The sequence below is a fragment of the Batrachochytrium dendrobatidis genome, assembly GCF_000203795.2.
Source record: "Batrachochytrium dendrobatidis JAM81 unplaced genomic scaffold BATDEscaffold_7, whole genome shotgun sequence".
In the NCBI taxonomy this organism is placed as follows: domain Eukaryota; kingdom Fungi; phylum Chytridiomycota; class Chytridiomycetes; order Rhizophydiales; genus Batrachochytrium; species Batrachochytrium dendrobatidis.
The window spans coordinates 59059-74701 of NW_006281105.1; the positions used below are offsets into that span (position 1 = coordinate 59059).

Below are 15643 nucleotides of genomic sequence, written 5' to 3' on the forward strand. Positions count from 1 at the left end.
CTGATCTGATCAATTTGACTCGTTTGACTCGTTGATTGTGGTGTCAAAATGGTTGCATCAATAGCCTGACTGATCACACACATCAGTCGCAGTGTCAACTCTGTCGTGTGTCAAGTATCACATGTTGAATATACAATACCAACAATATGGTCATTATGCACATGTTGATGTATGCAGTGATCGTATACTGGTCGATTGGTGCAATATGATCACACATGCTAATGGAATGATAATCATGGTATTTACAGCAGTATACCATATTAAACTGATCCAATACATGCACGGCTTGAACATATCACACAATCAAACATGGACACACCACATTAAAAATACATATAGTAGCAGTTTGTCTATAATGAAATGTATTTAGTCGAGTTTATCGTGGTGAACATTTTTAGGTACGGCTATTCGATCAGTTGTAGTTTTTGATTTCCTTCTGCGAATAAATGTGCCATCTGAACCTGAAGTACTTGGTTGTTCAGGCAATCTAACAATATGCATCAAATTCATGATCAATATCAATTGACACACCCACACATCAATATCAAACAACTTACTGTGATGATGACCAAAGCACTTGATCACCGTCTGAAATAATAGGATATCCATCAGTCGCGACTTTGCATCCACATCCAGGACCAAACCCAATGCGTGCATGCTTTCGATCAAATACCAATCCAAGTCGGGTCATGAATGATATGCCAAGAGTTGCTTTGTAATTTGGACCAACTTCTACAGCAAACACCACTATAATTCAACATGTACATTAGTCAGGTTAATCAAACAATATACATCACACTCAAATATTTACAATTTTCAGAATTATATCTTTGTAGATAGTCTCTAGGACCCAGTTTGATCTCTACAACAGAGTTGCGGTTGTCATCAGTTACGGGGGTTTCAGTAAACATTGTAATTGTAATTGTCGGCAGCCTGTCCCACTTGATATTAAAGTATGATTCAGCTATTAGATGGCGTTTCCAAAATAGGCTTTTAATCTGTTGATTATTGAGCCTGTGTTTAAAATTAAAACTGTCGAGAGTAATTGCATTGCTACAAACAATAGCATCAATCAACGCAGCCACAACTATTCCAGGGAAATGCATATATTCAGAACATGTTTCTACAGCCGAGTACAAAGTATGACCGTCTTCCATTTTTTTTTGGAATCCAGCAGGCAGATTCACTGGTTTGTCGTCGATTAGTATATCCTTGATATTGACACTAAAGTAACCGTCTGATGGAGACTCTACCCATGCAATACTGTTTCCATCCGTTCCACATTTTGAAGTTATATCCGTGTTTCCTATATTGATGAAGCTTTCCTGCAACATCTCATATGGACATAGTTGAATGCCAATCTCGTTTCTAGGAATGACATCATTCTTGTACAAAACATCCATCGCAGTGACTGATGTGTAATAGTCTGACAATGAGGAATAGCCAAACCCAAGTATTCCTTGCTTGAGGCTATTATCGATACCAACTAGATATGCCGATTGTTTTTCAACTAATATTACTGGTAAATCAATGCCAGTTATCCTAGTACCCGGAATCGTCACAGTGGCTGTGGAACTAATTCCATTATATTCATCTCCTTTGTAATTGATAGTAACGGTCTTTCCACTTGAAATACTTTGTATAGCTAAACCTACATCGTTGCTTGAACTAGAAAGTGGTGCGATTATACCAGGAACTGCTGAATCGACTCGTAAATCCAACTATTTTAAACAAGTGTTAGATTGATTAGACCTAGTACAAATTGATATCCAACTACAATGCATGACATGATACATACATTGACTCCATGAATATTGGACTTCATTGTGAAACATTTCCTATCACCACTACCCAATTCAACGGGTGATCGTTTTGATAGTCTATTGTTTGATGGACTGGAAGTTCCAATTGGTGAATGTAATGGAATTTGAACTGCAGCAACCGCCTGCAACGCAAGTATAACGCATTCTAGAGTAATCAGCATTATACCGAGTAGTATGACGAAAAGTGCCTTGAATCTGGTACATGACTATCATCTTATAACTATAGTAGCTTCAAGGGTGACAACCAGCAATTTTCAAATGAATGATCACAGAAAACACCAAAACCACCCTATAGGGTGAACAAGACCGGAAACACCCTTAGGGTCAATCAGCATGCAAGCATTCTGTTTATATGGAAAGTCAACTTGAGCACTATACTGCGTTGATATTTCCAATTGCGGTGATGTATTCAGTAACCAGGTAGTATCAAATTGTCACCATGATTATGGATAGTCATCACATTTACAACCTATTACCACTGCACACGTTAATCCATATTCTAATATACGATATATTGTGCTCAAATACAGCATTTTAGTAATTTAATGCTGATACTGATATTACTTGGTACTTTATCAATTAAGCTTTACCTCTTATCTCATGCTCCATTTGATGTAAACACGACAATGATCAACTCATTGTTTTCAAGCAAGTTGCATTGTTGTTTGTTTTTACTCATCATGCCGTTATTCTCGATAATGATATCGAGTACATTTATTCAGGTATGCAAAGAGGATGTAATGTATTTTTCGGGAATCATTACTGCATTGGTTGCCATGAACACAAACAATATCGAGCCCAATAAAACGTTATTCTACTCAACAAAAAATAGTCAACTAAATGGTATCATGCTTCAATAGATCAACGCAAACTCTTGATCAAAGGATTGTAACAAGGACATTTATATTTTATAATTCAGTAAAAACCAAAACCACTCTTGAAAAAAAGCTTAATGCAAATCATTCAAACAATGAAACTTCAACATGTTCATTCAAGCACTACACATGGAGGGTACAGTTCATCAAACCATCTTGTTGCAAACAAAAAGACCATGTTCGTATAATCCAGCAAGAAACAGTTTGTGTGTGGTGGGATCTGGAATAGCACTTGTAAAACTCGAGTATTGTGTTCCATCCGTCTCCAGCATTGCTTCGATATTGTACTTTTTTCCATAGAATTTGTCTGTGCCTTCATTTGGTGAAATCTTGAGCACCTATTTAATCAAAGCAATGTTGGGAATAGATTGAGATACAACCAACGACTATAATAGTGTAGAGCACCAAACTTACATTTCCAGGAATAGCAATAGTATGATCAGTAACATAGTAAAGCCATTTTAAAGCATTTCCAATCGCCCCGATATAAATTTCCTCAGTTTTGGGATCCACTGCAATATTGTCAGGAATGGCGGGCTATCGAGTATTTTCAAAAACCAAAGATTTAAAACAGTTTCAGAATAGCATTGGTAATGCTCATTGAGATGGATACAGAACGACTCGACTTACCAACTTGACAAAATCCACAAGTTTAAGTGAGCCATTGGTACGGCGTTTAAATATCGAAAGGGAAGCATCACCAACAGAGACAACATAGATATGCACGGAATCCTTTGATCCAGAAACACCATTTGGAAATGCCATATTTTTGGCTGCAATCGACCACTTGCCATCGTGATAATATACAACATGACCCCATTTGAGAGCAAGCAAGGTTTCGGATATTTTTGCAAAGTAGGATCGAGACCCACGGTCATTGGAGGCATAAAAGGATCGTGGCCCAACTGAATGAACATCGTTTGGATTGTATAGGATTTCAGGATTGTGAGCAGTTTCAATGTGCTCCAGAGTCGTCGCGCCAAGAATATGTTTGAAAATCTCGACCACTGAGCCAGAATGACGATGGTTTACAGCATGAATGTAGACAGCTTGTGGATCCGTGGAATCAAAATAGATTCCCAATCCATGTGGAGCAAAACCCTCCACGGCAGCCGAGTCGAATTCGAGTTGTACAGCGGTTTCCGTCTAAACAGTGATTAGAATGAGCAGAATTTGTAAAAATCGACTCGTTTTATAGCTCAAGTCAATACAAGATACCTTTGTGTCAAAAGCAATGATACCACCATGAGAAGCGAGAGATTTGTTCATATGGTCAGTAGGTGGAAACCAGGCATCTCTCTCATCCAAGTGGATTGCACAAGCTAAGTAATTCAATCAGTATTGAATCATCAAGTCTGCAGATATGCTGTAAATAGTCGTATAGCATACCATAATAAATAATGCCAGATTCCGGATGCAACTGTCCATTTTCGCAGCCAACCAACAAGGGATCTGTAGCATGACATGAACAAAAGTTGATGACAATACAACACAAAAGCATGTTTGAATCGACACTTACCATGAACATTACGACAAGTGGCAGTATTGATATTGGAGTGTGTTTTTAGTGCACCACCAACAGTGAGGAACATGCTCACTGAATAAAAACAAGTTAGTTGATGGTATGGACTCAAGACAGCAACAAGGACTGACCCGGCGTGTAAAGAACAGCAATAACAGCGACCAGCAATGAGCCCAACAGAATCTTGATCATGTCGATGAATGGAATCTATTGATAACAGTGTCAGTCGTGCATTTTCAGAATGACTTTCAAGCAACATACCAGTTGAACGAGAAGATGATAAAAACGCAACCAAGATTGCTACAGAATCTGCTGCGTAACGAGTGTTGATGGCCAATATTTGTTGCCATCACACATGAAATCACTTCAATCGAATCAACTATTCGTTCTTGTACATCTTGCCTTCAGTCCAACAATCGTATTCTTTTAAAATAAAACAGTGCCAAAATACACAAGTCTTGTGAAATAAACGTTTATTGGTCTCCAATAGCAAAGTGCAGCCGATACTCGACCATTTTTATTCCAAAATAATCACTGCAACCATATTTTACATGAATATAGTTGCAGAATCACGTCAACTGTTTATTCGTTAGTTGTCATGGTGCTGTAGATGATCAAATCAAGAGCCTGTCAACCCTTTTAGTTGTATTCTTTAATCGACACTTGAACTTACCAGAGATTCTACATTGTCAATCAGTGTCCATTTGACGACGTCCAAAGCAATCACTTAGAATACGTTCCAAACACTGCTCAACTCTTAATCGATGACCAATCATTTGAACTTTGGAATACGATGCCAACTGTCCATCATGGAAATGTCTTTGTATTCTCTCCGAGCTAGGATCGCACATTATTCTTGCATAGTCCATAAGATGTGGACGTGGTGGAAGAATCGTCACATCTCCACCAAAGGACTGTAGCCATAGATTGGATAAATCTGCTCCAAGAATACGAGGAAGAAGATCCATATCTCTGATAAAAGACAGCCATTTCTGTAGATCGAGCAAAAAGTATTGAACTATCAGCGAGGCAAAGAATCCGCCGCGCCTACACTCATAAAAATAAATCACTCGACCCAGTCATTTTCACAAGTACGCTACGACTTACCATCCATGGCCACCTCGATGCATGATTGGAGATCCTGTTCCACCTCTAGGGTTAAAATAAAATAAAGCCACATGTGGATTGACCTGCGACACTATTGTGTAGCTAATATTAAACAGTTGGCGAAACTCATGCTGGGGGATATCTGATCTCAAAGATCCATCTCGCCAAAAGCATCCAGCACTGCGAAAAGGCTTCAATTCACCTGTTCGTGGGTTTTTTGAAATCAACAATGCAGGTGGAAGAATAGCGGGTATTGCAGAAGAGGCTATAATTGCAGAGTAGATGACTACATCAGGCGAAGTGAGATAATTTAAAAGTTTGGATTCAAGCGGTGACTCGTGAGAAACTACTGCAACGTTGAAAATCCGTCCAGTACGTTGATACGCTTCTAAAAACGTCATATCACCTAGATATACGCACATGTGCAACATATTAATACAACATTGACAACAGTATAAACCGACTCGCTCATTGGACATCAAGCTGATACCTTTGGTGAAATATTTGATTTGTTCCTGCACCATCTTGGGATCAAGCCATGCACCAGTTTTCCACAATCGTTTCCAGCAAGTATACAGCGACTCTTGACTAAAACGAATCCGATTGGCTACTTCGGGAACAAGAATTTCCTTTTTCAGCTCATCATCTGTTCTGACAGCAACCATTGCACCAATAAAACTCCCAGCACTCGTGCCGGTGATCATCTTTGGTAGCAATCCTTGTTCCAGTAATGCTTTGATGACACCGAGATGATTGAATCCAAAGGATGCACCTCCACTAAGACATAGCGCGCTGCGACCAAACGTGCGAGATAAATCTCTAAACAAAGCATATTTGGAGAGATTAGAGATATGCGGGGAAGCAGCTACATATTCTAGCGAGTGGATGACTTCAGAAACGTATTGATCGACAATACTAATGGTGCCAAAATAGGTGAATCTGTATGGATCTTCCTTGTCGATACCTGCAACATTGATCTTGCAACAACTTGTTTTTAGGATATCACAAAGCTTTGCCAAATTCGAGATTTGGATTGATGGATGGTCGGGTAGATTCTGTGCAGATGGATGAAAGGCTGGTGGCAATGCATCATTGTATGTATACAAATACTCGGATGTTGAGCCAGTAAATGGGTCATCTACGGTAGTAGAATGTACGGTTTTACTTGCAAATGGGTCCGAGGATCTACTCGACTGTGGTGAAATAGGACTAGATTGCGTGGATTCTTGGATTGCAGCCAATCTATAGCGACGCAATTTTGAAACTACTTTTTTCAACAGACGAATATCTATGACGTCTGTTTCATCATTGTTTAATTTCCATATATGCATACCGAGGTACTCATCCAGTTCCTTTGCTGCATCAGACCATTCCTGATAATTTGTAGCACTGTTTAATCTTTTCCGCAATATCTGCTTGCGTCCTTTGATATTGAGAAAATGCTCTCTCCAAGAAACCCACTATAAACCTCTGCATTAGTTTAGATCAAGTTGAGCCCATGCAAAAGAAACACTAGCTCACCTGTCGAACAAAAATATAAACTAGCAAATCAAACAAAATGAAGAAGCCGGCACAAAGCTAACAGCATGAATTCAATTACAAATCAATAGGATAAATTACTGAACCCGATAGCTGGAATGCAACGACTTACCAACAGAGGCAACCAAAACAGATTCCCAGAAGTGCTTTTGCGATATCGACCAGCATACTTTGTAGAGGGTTTGGATTTAGTAGATTGAAGAGAATCTGAACGATGCTTTTTTTTACAAGACTTGGCTGTTCCAAGACTAGAATGAGAGCCATGTGAGTTATGGACAGCAGGATACTGAATGTCCTTGGCTTTTGAGCTGGACGAGTCTTCGGAAGAGTCGTCATCATGAACGAGCATTTCAGTAAAATCATTCACAGCAGTGGAATGAGATTCAATGCTGTTTTCTGAACCGAGCTTAGCTGAATGCATTGTATTTGAACGGACTGATAGTCTATTCATAGTGGATTGTCCGACTTCTTGACTGTCAAGCAAGAATAAAAGAGCGGGAAATTAGTTTCTCCATACAGCGTGACTGTTATTATACCAATAGCAGCCATCTCTAGTCAAGCTCACAAACCATAGCAGATGCTGTGTAAACGATTACATGTAAAATGCCGCATCAGACTGTAACATAAACTGGTCAATACAAATCAAAGCAATAGACTGGAACTCGGCTTGTTCAACTGCTGAATTAAAGGTATTTTCGAGTATTGAATCTCAACCATCAATGCAAGTATTCGAGAATACTTCAAATGCTTTAAATTACTATTAACGCGACGATGCGCAATCCTAGTTTATGCATATTTCCATCTTGACAAGGAAACAATGACGGATACTTGAGAGCATCAAGAAACAACACTATGGTGACAGGTTGATTAAACCATATTTCCAGCATAATACACATGGTCGCGACCTATAAAGATGATCCACTGTTGAATGACGCACAATGAAGTAATTTGTGGAAAATCCACAATATGAAACGGCAGTAAGAATAACGCCAAATGCGGGGCTTTATTCGTTATAAAAAACAAATAAAAACCCAAGAATTGTTAAGCTGTACTATAGTAATCTGTTGCTCACTTCAACATTTGAATAGTTATTCAATCAACATGACTACAATATCCTCTTTGCTACAACGGAGAATGTCCAACAATCTTTCCATCTACACCAACAGCGGATTGGACAAGTCAGATTCCTATTCGACTTCTGTTCGCTCATCTAATACAACTCTTTCGAGTTCCAAAGTATCACAAAACTCACTCGAGCATCTGGACTCTTGTCAGGCCTCTTTTGCTGTTGCATTTCCTATTAAAACAAACCTGTCTGACAAGACTCATTCTAATCACTCTGCTCACTTTTCTCCAAATACCATTGAGCAAGTCTGTCGTTTTGACACTTCCCAGCCTCCATCTGCCATTCGATTGCTTCCTACACTTCTCATTCGAGACAACAACGATCTTGACTGTGGTTCTGTGTCTGCTTCCAACGCTTTTGTCAATCCTATGGCTACTTGCTGGCAAATTTCTTCTAATCTTTCTCGCCACCCTTGTTTCAATGGGAAACCTTTAATGCTCGAATCTGCCTTGGTTGACTTGGCAGATCTTGCAAGACTGGCCTTGCCATACTCTCCCATGCTGGGAAATGGCTCCACTTGTATTCCCTCTCGCACTCCCTCCTTGCCTACCATCAAAGGCTCTGTTCTTGTACGAAATATTGCATTTACAAAAGATGTTTTTATTCGAATGACCACCAATGGTTGGGCTACCTCAAGGGACATTCCCTGTCGCTTTGAGAGTGTCGTGTCACCAACTATGGGCGACTTTGTGGGTGTGGATCGATTTGGGTTTAATGCCGAACTCGACTCTGCACTAATTGCAGCTTTGACTGTGTCCCTCCCTGAACACTTTGCTTGTTCAGATGTGGACAATTTCAATACGGATGGCAAAGTCAACCCGAAGCTCAACCCCGATATTGCGCACAGGAATCTATCCGTCAAACCAGTCTCGAAGCCAAAAACTAATTCTTTAGATTCTAGCACGCCGAGTGAGTTGAAAACCCTTCAATTTCGTATCGAACTTGCTCTGTGCTTCAAAGCAGACAACAAAGAGCATTGGGACAACAACAATGGGAAAAACTTTGTCTTGACATTAACGTCGCCAGATGCAGATGTAATTTACAAGCAACAACAGGAACAGTTGAGTCTACATCGATTATTCAGGCTGCAACAGCAACGAAGCACCGATGTGATGAACCTTAAAAAGACTCAAAAGCAGTCGCTCTTGAAACCTCAAAAGCTCACTCTGCAATCGCAAAAATCCTTACTATCCCCTTCAATCTTGAGGCAGCAGATTCAAGATCAACCCACCAAAGAATCCGATACACCATGCTCTGTAGTACTAACATTGGAACCATTTAAATCCAGTCCATTAGACACGACATCTTCCCAACAGTCACCACTGTCTGCTCAATCTACATCACCCATTGCTATCCATTCACCCGTGTGTCCTCGTCTAGTCCATTCTGCGTCACCTCTATCAGCGCAATCTCCCGGCACCCACTCCATCTCTCCTAATCAATCACAATCGTCTCGCTCTCTATCCCACGGACACACTTTCCTACGCTCTACCCTATTTCAGCCTCATCGTCGCGTTGGTCCTCAATTGCCACAAGGCATACCTCCCATTGTCAAGATTCCCCTTTTTGTTCCTCCAGAGCACGACAGCATGGTCCCTGTAACTATATCTCTCACCACTGGCATAATCTCGTCTGCATGTAGAATCTCATCCCCAACTCCTTCCTTTGAGTCCATCTATTCCTCTTCACCTCCATCTCGCTATGTATGATCTCGTATGCATTTACTTGACCCTTGTCTGCATCTTCCTGATGTATCGTGCCAACGATACACGGCACTGTGGGTTTATTTTAATTATTGTCCACTCATTTTTTTATTTACCAGACTTCATTACCACTTTCTTTGACTCGATACCATACACCAGCCCATCTATCGGCACTATTTTCATTCAGTTATTCTATTACTAAAATGTCATTTTTGGATTATATTTTTAAAATAATTTGTTGGAATACAAGATAGTGTTGGCCAATTGTTTAGACATTCCGATACAATCAATATGAATGTGAGAGTAGGCATCATTATTGGTAAGCATTGCATCGATTCTGCACTGTCATGCCATTTAAACCAACTGATTGTATTTAGTCAGTGACAGAGTGAGTGCTGGAACTGCAAAAGACAAGACTGGACCATCACTCGTTGATCTGATTCATCAGCAGAATGATTGGAATGTAGTGACTTGTGTCACTGTTGCTGACGATGTAGAAATGATTCAAAAAGCCATATGTGTCATGACGGATAGTGTTGATCAAGATCAGTCTAACCTTGATCTCAGTCATGGTCATCATGCTACAGTAGATTTGGTGTTGACTGCAGGAGGAACTGGATTCGGTGTGCGGGATGTCACTCCAGAGGTTTGTATTCAACATCACTCTTGGAAACTGGTCCATATTCAATGTAATAAAGCCAATTGCATGTGTACATGAATTAGGCTGTTAGGGGAATATTACTAAAAGAAGCATCAGGACTTGCTACTGCCATGTTGGTGTCTTCATTGGCCATCACTAACATGGCTGCTCTCTCTCGTCCCATCTGTGGAATCCGGAATCGATCCATCATCATCACTCTTCCTGGAAGTCCAAAAGGTGCAATTGAAAATTTAACTGCCATCATCAAAACTCTTCCACATGCTATCGATCTGGCTAGAGGAGAACCATCCGCTGGAGAAACTGTTCATACCGCTATGCATGGCGGTCATCAGATTGCAACCCATGACATCAATGAATCAAATCTTGCAGAAAAAGTCGACCCTATACGTCATGATCATTTCAAGCATCACAATTGCAGTCGATTTGACCATCTAACACCACATGCTCAAACGTGTAGTAAGGATCTCAAATCCAACATCATCAACCAGCCTGGTAATAATCAAATGTTTGTCATGTGTTTGAAACCAATACTCGACTGATTGTTTTAAACTATTGTAGTAACTCACCGTGCACGCATATCTCCATTCGAAATGATTCCATTTGAAACTGCACTTGATTTGGTATTGAACAATGCATCATCTGCCGCTAATATGAACAAACAACTTGTTATGACACGACCTGTCAATACTGATAGTATTGGGTATGTGCTTGCAGAAGACGTAATGGCAAATGAAAACGTGCCCATGTATCGTGCTTCGATTGTCGATGGGTATGCTGTGATGGCTGCAGATGGACCAGGCGAGTATCCTGTGATTGGAAGTACAACGGCCAGTCAGACTACTTTATCTGGTTCTGGATTGACTCCATTAAAGAGGGGTACAGTGTCTCGTATCACCACAGGAGCAGAGATTCCTCCCAATGCTGATGCAGTTGTCATGGTAGAATGCACTGAGCTGATTTCCATGACTGAAGACTCGAAAGAAGAAAAAATAGTAAAACTACTCCAAGGTGTTCAGATAGGTCAAGACATTCGCGAAATTGGATCTGATATCATCAAGGGGTCGTGTATCTTGTCCAAAGGATGTAGAATCATGTGTGGAGAACTAGGTGTTTTGACCTCGTGTGGTATCCAACACATCAAAGTATATCGTCGTCCAGTTGTCTCCATCATGTCCTCTGGAAATGAGCTGATTGATGCTGAAGCTGATGGTACTGAAAAGGCTGCTGGATACGTTCGTGACTCCAACCGACCAACTCTTCATGCACTGCTAAAGCACCATGGGTTTGATGTAGTGGATTTGGGAATCGCTTGTGATACACACGATGGATTGGCTACGTGTTTAAGACAAGGAATGGATCAATCTGACGTGATTGTGAGCACTGGAGGTGTATCCATGGGAGAAATGGATCTGCTAAAACCAATCCTAGAAAGAGATTTGGGAGCTGAAGTGCTGTTTGGAAGAGTTGCACTCAAACCCGGTAAACCTACCACGTTTGCTGTTTTAGATGTACCACAAAGTACACGCACTTGTTCAAGTCGTCGTTTGTTTTTTGCACTTCCTGGTAATCCGGTATCCACCATGGGTAAGCTGTATTTTTACTTGCTTTGTATAGCTGGACGTGTGTGTTAATGTTTGTCTCAACATGGCTGTAAACCAACGCTTCGCAGTGACGTTTTACCTGTTTGTCCTTCCTGCTTTGCGTAAAATGGCCGGCTATGCATCTCCCAATCTTCCTCGAATCAAAGTCAAGGTATTTTTAATATCCAATATCACCACACTATCGATCTGTACTTTAAACGTACATAGTTTAAAAATGATACTAAAGCATGTTTGATTAGTTGGGACATGATATCCATCTCGACCCGCGACCAGAATTTTTCCGTGCAAAATTGGAACACTCGGAGGGTATGTTTACAGCATTTGGAACAGGAATCCAGCGGAGCAGTCGTATGCAAAGCATGACTTGTGCCAATGCACTACTGGTTCTTCCTGCTTTGAGTGACTTTATTGCTGCATCAGCTTCAAACACTGACGGAAACATCAAAGCTGGATCGGTAGTGGAAGCCATCATTATTGGAGATTTTGAATAAACCATTCAATTTATATTTGATTTAATGTATTGGAATATTTATCACGGATCATGACCATCATAAAGCGACAACTCTGCAACTACGCGCTGAATAAGTCGTTTTGTTGGCAATTTGGTAAACGCTGATTCGTTCAACTTGTTTAATACATTCACAACTTGCTTGTGTGATGTACTCGAAGCTCCAGAAACCACAACCAAAGGAAGTAGCTTTACAAGTGCGTGCAGCAACTAATTATAATAAAGTATAAATAACTCTAAAAGCATATTAAAAAATGCGTCATTTACCTCTTCGTTTTGGTCATGCACTCGCTGTATTTCTCTTATTCCAACGTCAAGAATGACTGTCAAATCATTCGTGTAAAACAAATTTCGGGTCGGTGTGTATTGAAAAATTCCAATCAGTAGAATAGTGATTGACAATTGAAGCTCGGGCGTATCTAAAATACCAAATAACAACCATTGTACAACGCTTGGTAAGCTGAACCCAAAAGACTCGACTTGCTTCAAATAAAGTTGATAAGAATGCTGTTTTACCTGCTCGGTTGAATACAAAAATAAGATTCTCTGTTAGAGTTTTGCTATGGTTCAATCGCTGTTCTAAAACCCTCAAGAATCGATCGTGTGTAGCTACAGAGCCTCGCATTTTCATAAGCTGGCCATTCAACGTAATCTAATATCTCAAAACCCAACCATCAGCCTCAAATAAAATCATTTAAAATAGAACATGTTTACTTGCCAGTAATCGAATGACTGCATAATTAAACGACTCATTATCGTTTCGTGATGATTCGACCAACTCGCACAAATAATTCAAAAGTTGCGTATCAATTATATCTATTGAAATGTGTATTATAATTTAAACACCAAGTAAATCTACACATTCAAAATACTTTTAAAACTCACCTAGTTCATGCAATGACATTTCATGGACTTGACATAAATGGTCAAATAATAAAACAGTTACATGCGATACTTTTACATCTATTGAAAACAAATTAGCAGCTTGATTGGCTATTACAATCGTATCCATGTAAAATGAAACACTAATAAGGAGTCAAAGTATATGATAAACGGCCAGATTCATGAAATGATTGGTGTCAAATTTACTGGCAGCATTATTCTTTTGAACTAGAATGCAAACGTACGATATTTTAGAATACAATATCTCGATTCAAACTTGGTGATCGTACACTGTATGACTGTCAACTAATCTCAGTTCAACTAGTTTGTATTATATGATGGTCATTGTGTCTGAGGAATTGAAAACATGAGTCAATCCCCAATAGGGAAGCGCAACGAGTATTTGACCATTCATACTCCAAAATAATCACTGCATGATAATTACAAGTGTTCCATTTTACATGAATACGACTGATAAATGGTAGGAAATCAACCATACGTGCCTAGATCTGGAAGCAATAAAATATCTTTTAGGACAGGTATCCAGTCATCTCTCACCAATCGCCGAAATACATTAGGTGTGCTTAGTCCAAAATGAAACAGAATCGATAGCTGGATATACAGTAAATCCCGATTTTCAGATTCTGGATGACGAGAAATACATCCAAGACACTCTGACAAGTCTTGAAATGCAGGGAAATCCAGTACATGTTCAGCAATGATTCGCATATCGTATTCATCTCTGATAACTGTATTCCATAAACCAAGTTTGAGAAAATGAGTTGGCTGCTACTTGACCCCACAAAACATAACATTTTACATTTAATATCAGCCATGATTCTGGAAACTATAGACGTCACTGCATTTAATGAAGCATCTTGACTGTAATGGTCCAAGTCTATATCCAGTATAAAGTCAGATGTCAGGATTAGAAAAGATTCGCTGCTTCATTGTAAAACCACATGCATATCATCGATACCTTGAAGCAATGTTTCGAGATGAGACACTGCATCCGATATGCTTTCAGTCATGAATGAATTCAGCAAATCAGTACTGTCGTTACTGTAATGTATAGATTAGGCAAGATTCAAATATTCTTGACTAATCAAGATTGCAATCTTTTCAAGGATAAATGTGCACCCTTTACAGCCTTATTCATGTAACAAGGGAGTCGATAATTTCCAACTTTATCAAGCAAATGCTCACATTAATTCCACCTTCTCAACATCTGTTGAATCTCAAACTTTTCTACAAACTAAACGTTGAGTGATTGTGGAATCAGTTGTTGCATTATTGAGATTGTTGAACTAGAGCGCGAATGTATGATATTCTGAAATACAAGTCTCTCCAATGTCATGGTCGTGCTAGATATTCATTGTAAAATCAACGTTTTCAATATCAAAAACAGTCGATCCAATATAAATACGATTAAAAGAAAAAATCTTTTAGTTTAAAAAGTAAAAATGCAACGACCGGGGATCGAACCCGGGCCACGCGCTTGGAAGGCGCGGATGTTAACCACTACACTATCGTTGCATATTCACAGAAAAAATATATACTATTGTAATTTTTATCAATCAATTGCGGTATATTTTTGCTGTTCAATATCAATGCATAATATCTGATAATTATGCAATTGAATCAAGATTAAAGTTTGACAGTAGATTTAAAGCCCATTCAATCCAGGTCAGTTTTGTACAAGTTTGACAACGGATATGCAGCAATCTCCATCAATATTACTTGACAGCAGTCAATCCGTAGCACAGATTCATGGTGTTGAAAAGGTACATCTTTCATGCAACTCATACCCAATCCTTGTAGCATTTGAACCAAGCTGATTTCCCATATATTGTGATAGCGATTATTGAATGCCATGTCACTGGCTAGTCAAGCTATATCACTTTTGGACCAGCCGGAAAAAGACCAAGGAAACATCAAAGAAGAGTTTGAAACCAGTTGTGTCATTCTTGGCAATGTAATAACGGTAAGAACCATCCAACTTGAGACTGATTTCAGATTGCCATTAAAAAGCATACATAGTATCTAACCCAGCTTTGGTATGGCCAGGAAATTCATAGCGGGCTTCGGTCCTTGTTACTAAAGTTTGCTTCAACTGGCGTGTTGGATGCTGCTGGGCAACAACTCGAGTACAATATCACTACTGCTGGTGTAGAGAAAGACTTGGAAATTCTCACCAATGGAATATCTCTGCTCCGACATACATTGGATCCTGATATCTGACAAACTAATCCTCTAATGAATGACATTTATGATGTAACGATTGAAAATGGCACTT

General features: G+C 39.5%; 7 protein-coding genes across 7 annotated transcripts; 3 read left to right on the top strand and 4 right to left on the bottom strand.

Moving 5' to 3' along the window:
- Window positions 1-366: 366 nt before the first annotated feature.
- Window positions 367-2158, bottom strand: BATDEDRAFT_89345 (uncharacterized protein; the record flags this gene model as incomplete). Its single annotated transcript, XM_006679636.1, has 5 exons — window positions 367-487; window positions 558-747; window positions 812-1721; window positions 1799-1968; window positions 2140-2158. The coding sequence occupies 5 exons, from the start codon at window positions 2156-2158 to the stop codon at window positions 367-369; spliced, it is 1410 nt and encodes a 469-aa protein (XP_006679699.1).
- A 686-nt stretch (window positions 2159-2844) lies between these two features.
- BATDEDRAFT_89344 (uncharacterized protein) lies at window positions 2845-4412 on the bottom strand (the record flags this gene model as incomplete). The annotated part of the gene is made up of 7 exons (XM_006679637.1): window positions 2845-3036; window positions 3113-3235; window positions 3329-3844; window positions 3917-4020; window positions 4088-4150; window positions 4218-4295; window positions 4352-4412. 7 exons carry the CDS (start codon window positions 4410-4412, stop codon window positions 2845-2847), a joined length of 1137 nt encoding a protein of 378 aa, XP_006679700.1.
- Window positions 4413-4909: 497 nt separating this feature from the next.
- Window positions 4910-6772, bottom strand: BATDEDRAFT_12032 (uncharacterized protein; the record flags this gene model as incomplete). Its single annotated transcript, XM_006679300.1, has 4 exons — window positions 4910-5267; window positions 5328-5733; window positions 5818-6402; window positions 6538-6772. Coding segments are annotated over 4 exons (1584 nt in total), but the record flags the coding sequence as incomplete, so codon positions are not given.
- A 1163-nt stretch (window positions 6773-7935) lies between these two features.
- On the top strand, window positions 7936-9914 carry BATDEDRAFT_89013 (uncharacterized protein). The gene has a single exon (XM_006679554.1). The coding sequence runs from the start codon at window positions 7968-7970 to the stop codon at window positions 9699-9701; it is 1734 nt and encodes a 577-aa protein (XP_006679617.1). The 5' UTR covers window positions 7936-7967; the 3' UTR covers window positions 9702-9914.
- Window positions 9915-10140: 226 nt separating this feature from the next.
- BATDEDRAFT_19699 (uncharacterized protein) lies at window positions 10141-12458 on the top strand. The gene is made up of 5 exons (XM_006679327.1): window positions 10141-10341; window positions 10419-10848; window positions 10915-11940; window positions 12026-12108; window positions 12197-12458. The coding sequence occupies exons 1-5, from the start codon at window positions 10195-10197 to the stop codon at window positions 12446-12448; spliced, it is 1938 nt and encodes a 645-aa protein (XP_006679390.1). The 5' UTR covers window positions 10141-10194; the 3' UTR covers window positions 12449-12458.
- On the bottom strand, window positions 12455-14404 carry BATDEDRAFT_35173 (uncharacterized protein). Its single transcript, XM_006679467.1, has 8 exons — window positions 14327-14404; window positions 14168-14245; window positions 13851-14096; window positions 13351-13428; window positions 13184-13281; window positions 12982-13117; window positions 12733-12884; window positions 12455-12675 (listed from the first exon to the last, which is right to left on the bottom strand). Exons 1-8 carry the CDS (start codon window positions 14376-14378, stop codon window positions 12490-12492), a joined length of 1026 nt encoding a protein of 341 aa, XP_006679530.1. The 5' UTR covers window positions 14379-14404; the 3' UTR covers window positions 12455-12489.
- An 816-nt stretch (window positions 14405-15220) lies between these two features.
- Window positions 15221-15588, top strand: BATDEDRAFT_89364 (uncharacterized protein; the record flags this gene model as incomplete). The annotated part of the gene is made up of 2 exons (XM_006679555.1): window positions 15221-15331; window positions 15415-15588. The coding sequence occupies 2 exons, from the start codon at window positions 15221-15223 to the stop codon at window positions 15586-15588; spliced, it is 285 nt and encodes a 94-aa protein (XP_006679618.1).
- Between the last annotated feature and the right edge of the window lie 55 nt (window positions 15589-15643).